Source organism: Myotis brandtii, unplaced genomic scaffold, assembly GCF_000412655.1.
Source record: "Myotis brandtii unplaced genomic scaffold, ASM41265v1 scaffold120, whole genome shotgun sequence".
NCBI classification, from domain to species: Eukaryota; Metazoa; Chordata; class Mammalia; order Chiroptera; family Vespertilionidae; genus Myotis; species Myotis brandtii.
The window spans coordinates 6557883-6560300 of record NW_005354174.1 but is presented as its reverse complement, the minus strand read 5'-3'; the positions used below and the strand labels follow the sequence as shown (position 1 = coordinate 6560300).

Sequence of the window (2418 nt, the reverse complement as noted above, 5' to 3'; positions counted from 1 at the left end):
TCTCCCTCCCTCCCTCCTATAATAGACTGGGAATTGGCCTTACCAGGTGGCACACCCACCCTTACAAGGCTGCTCCTACTGAAACTTGAGGTCCTAAAACTCACCTCTCAAAAATCTTCTCTGTCTCCACAGTATCTACAAGATAAACTTGAAACTTCTAAATCTGAAATTCAAGGTCATGCCTAAGTCATGCCAAGTCACCTGCTTTATCTTTTTCAATCTATCTCTTAATGTACAGGATACCCACTCTTGCTACGTGGTTTTGCAGCATCCTTCCAAAACTTAGCAATACCAGCGTTCCTATTGCAGCACGTGGAAATTTTTAAAGTTCTTTTCCACAAAAATGTTTTCAACATGGTCTCTAAGGGCTGCCTGTTGCACTTAGACATTTTGACCTATAATCACAGTCAATTTAACACTTGATCACATGCTTTCTTTTCCTTCTTAATGAAAGTGTGAATGGGGAATACTTTTTAAATGCTTGTTCTGTCAATCACAATACTAGCACATACTACCCGGCATCAATAGATACTTAATGTAATGAATGTCATCAGACCAAGAGGAATGGTTCCCCTAGACCTCTTTGTGAAAGCCAGTAAATTCTAATCCTGTGACTCACTTATGGCAGCCCAATAAGGAGGCAGAGTTAAGAAGGGGAAGTAGCAGTGACAGACTCTTCCAGTTCCTTAACCAAACAACAGACAGACAGACACACACACACACACACACACACACACACACAGTTTTCCCTATTCATATGAGAGCTCTCATAAACACATCCACTGATGGAAGCCCACACAAACATTGCCATCTCACACTACAGAAGGTCAGAAGTAAAATTTTACTTTGTATAGCCACTAAGATAAAACAGAAATATTATTAAGATTTATGTAAGAATACTACATCACCTTTCTTTTCAAGTTTTCTAACAGTCTCCTCCGTTTCATTTTGTTTTGTTTTGTATAAAATTTTCAATTCGTCTATTTCACTGTTCTTTCTTTCTAAAATCTGCAAATGAATTTTAAATGTTTTAGTATGCTATGTTGTTTGACATACAGAACACATAATTTTTTAAATGAGCACAATATTTTTTGCAAGTCTATCTCAGCTAGTCCCACAAAAGATGTAAAAATTATATTTCAGTGCATTGAGAAAGTAGTAAATATGCTAGAATTAATGATTACTGAAAGAGATAAGCTATCTGCTTTGAAATTTCATGTATCAATCTTTAAGGAGACTATAAATAATAAATTAGATGATTCTCTAAAATATAACTCAGAGATTAAACTGTCATAAAGTAGCAGGGAGAAGCCATCACAACGTGACACATGGGGACAGTGCAATCCCCCTCCCCACTGCACTGGAATAGGCACCTCCAGATGAGCACAGCCCTGAATCGTCCCACTGGTGTCCTACCAATTCCATGCACAATAAGAACCCCCTGATGCATGGGAAGATGAGAAGTAATAAGCTTCCTTTATATCTAGCTCTGCTATTGTGAATCAGAAAAATCATCCCAAAATATGTCAAAATTGCATAAATATTTTACATCAGGAATTGATACTGTGTCAGAAGTTTTAAAATTTAACAAAATTTAATCATGATTGTTATATACTTCTAAATACATCTACACCAAAAAAAAAAAAACCCACACACACAGAGAGAAATAATAAAATTGTAGGAACATTAGCAAGCTGGGATAAAAAAAAAAAAATGTGTGCTAACCAAATGGGGGAAAAAATTGAGGCAGATGTATCATCAGCTAAAAAAAAAAAAAAAAAACACAAAAAGTTTATTCACCAATGTCTAATCAACTTTTTCTTAGTGCTTTTATTACCAGGATTTCACTTTACCTTGCATTGTTTTAGTCCAAGCGGTAAGAATAATTGGTAAATAAGAAAAGGAGCTAGTTTGATCCTAACATCCGTAAAGAAGCAAAAAAGGAAAAGAATGTAGGCAAATAGATAAAACACTCTGAATTTTGTTCCTCCCCAATTCCAGACACATAGGAAATGCCATTCAAGCAACAAACTGATGACTACACTTTCCAAATATGGTATAAGGTCAAGGACTGTATATTTTACCTGGCATTTAAAACTAGTGGGTGGGTGGGGGGACAGGTGGGTGGGTGGACAGATAAGGATCACAAGACCTAGACTATTTCAAATATTCAATATTAATAAAAGAATAAATGGTATATACCCTACCTTCTGAACATCAGCATCATGTTTCTGTTGAAGTTTAAGCTTCTCTTCATGACATTTAGCTTCTATCATTTTGGTTTTCATGTCCAACTTCAAGGAAAATATTTTAAAGGTGTTAATAATTTGCTTTTCCCTTTGGCAAAAATACACAATTAAATTAAAATAACTCTGAATATGAAAGAGAATAGTATTTTTCCACTTTTTCCTTATAGCT

At 35.3% G+C, this 2418-nt stretch overlaps 1 protein-coding gene across 3 annotated transcripts in view; it reads right to left on the bottom strand.

Annotated features, from left to right (window-relative positions):
• Positions 1-2418, bottom strand: part of CEP112 (centrosomal protein 112kDa) — a 323660-nt gene that overhangs the window by 271672 nt on the left and 49570 nt on the right. For all 3 annotated transcript variants that reach the window (XM_005858692.2, XM_005858691.2, XM_014532494.1), the window contains 2 exons: positions 2208-2294; positions 909-1008 (listed from right to left, as the gene is read on the bottom strand). In XM_005858692.2, the coding sequence (XP_005858754.2) occupies positions 909-1008; positions 2208-2294 (187 nt within the window). The remainder of the gene's footprint in view (positions 1-908; positions 1009-2207; positions 2295-2418) is intronic.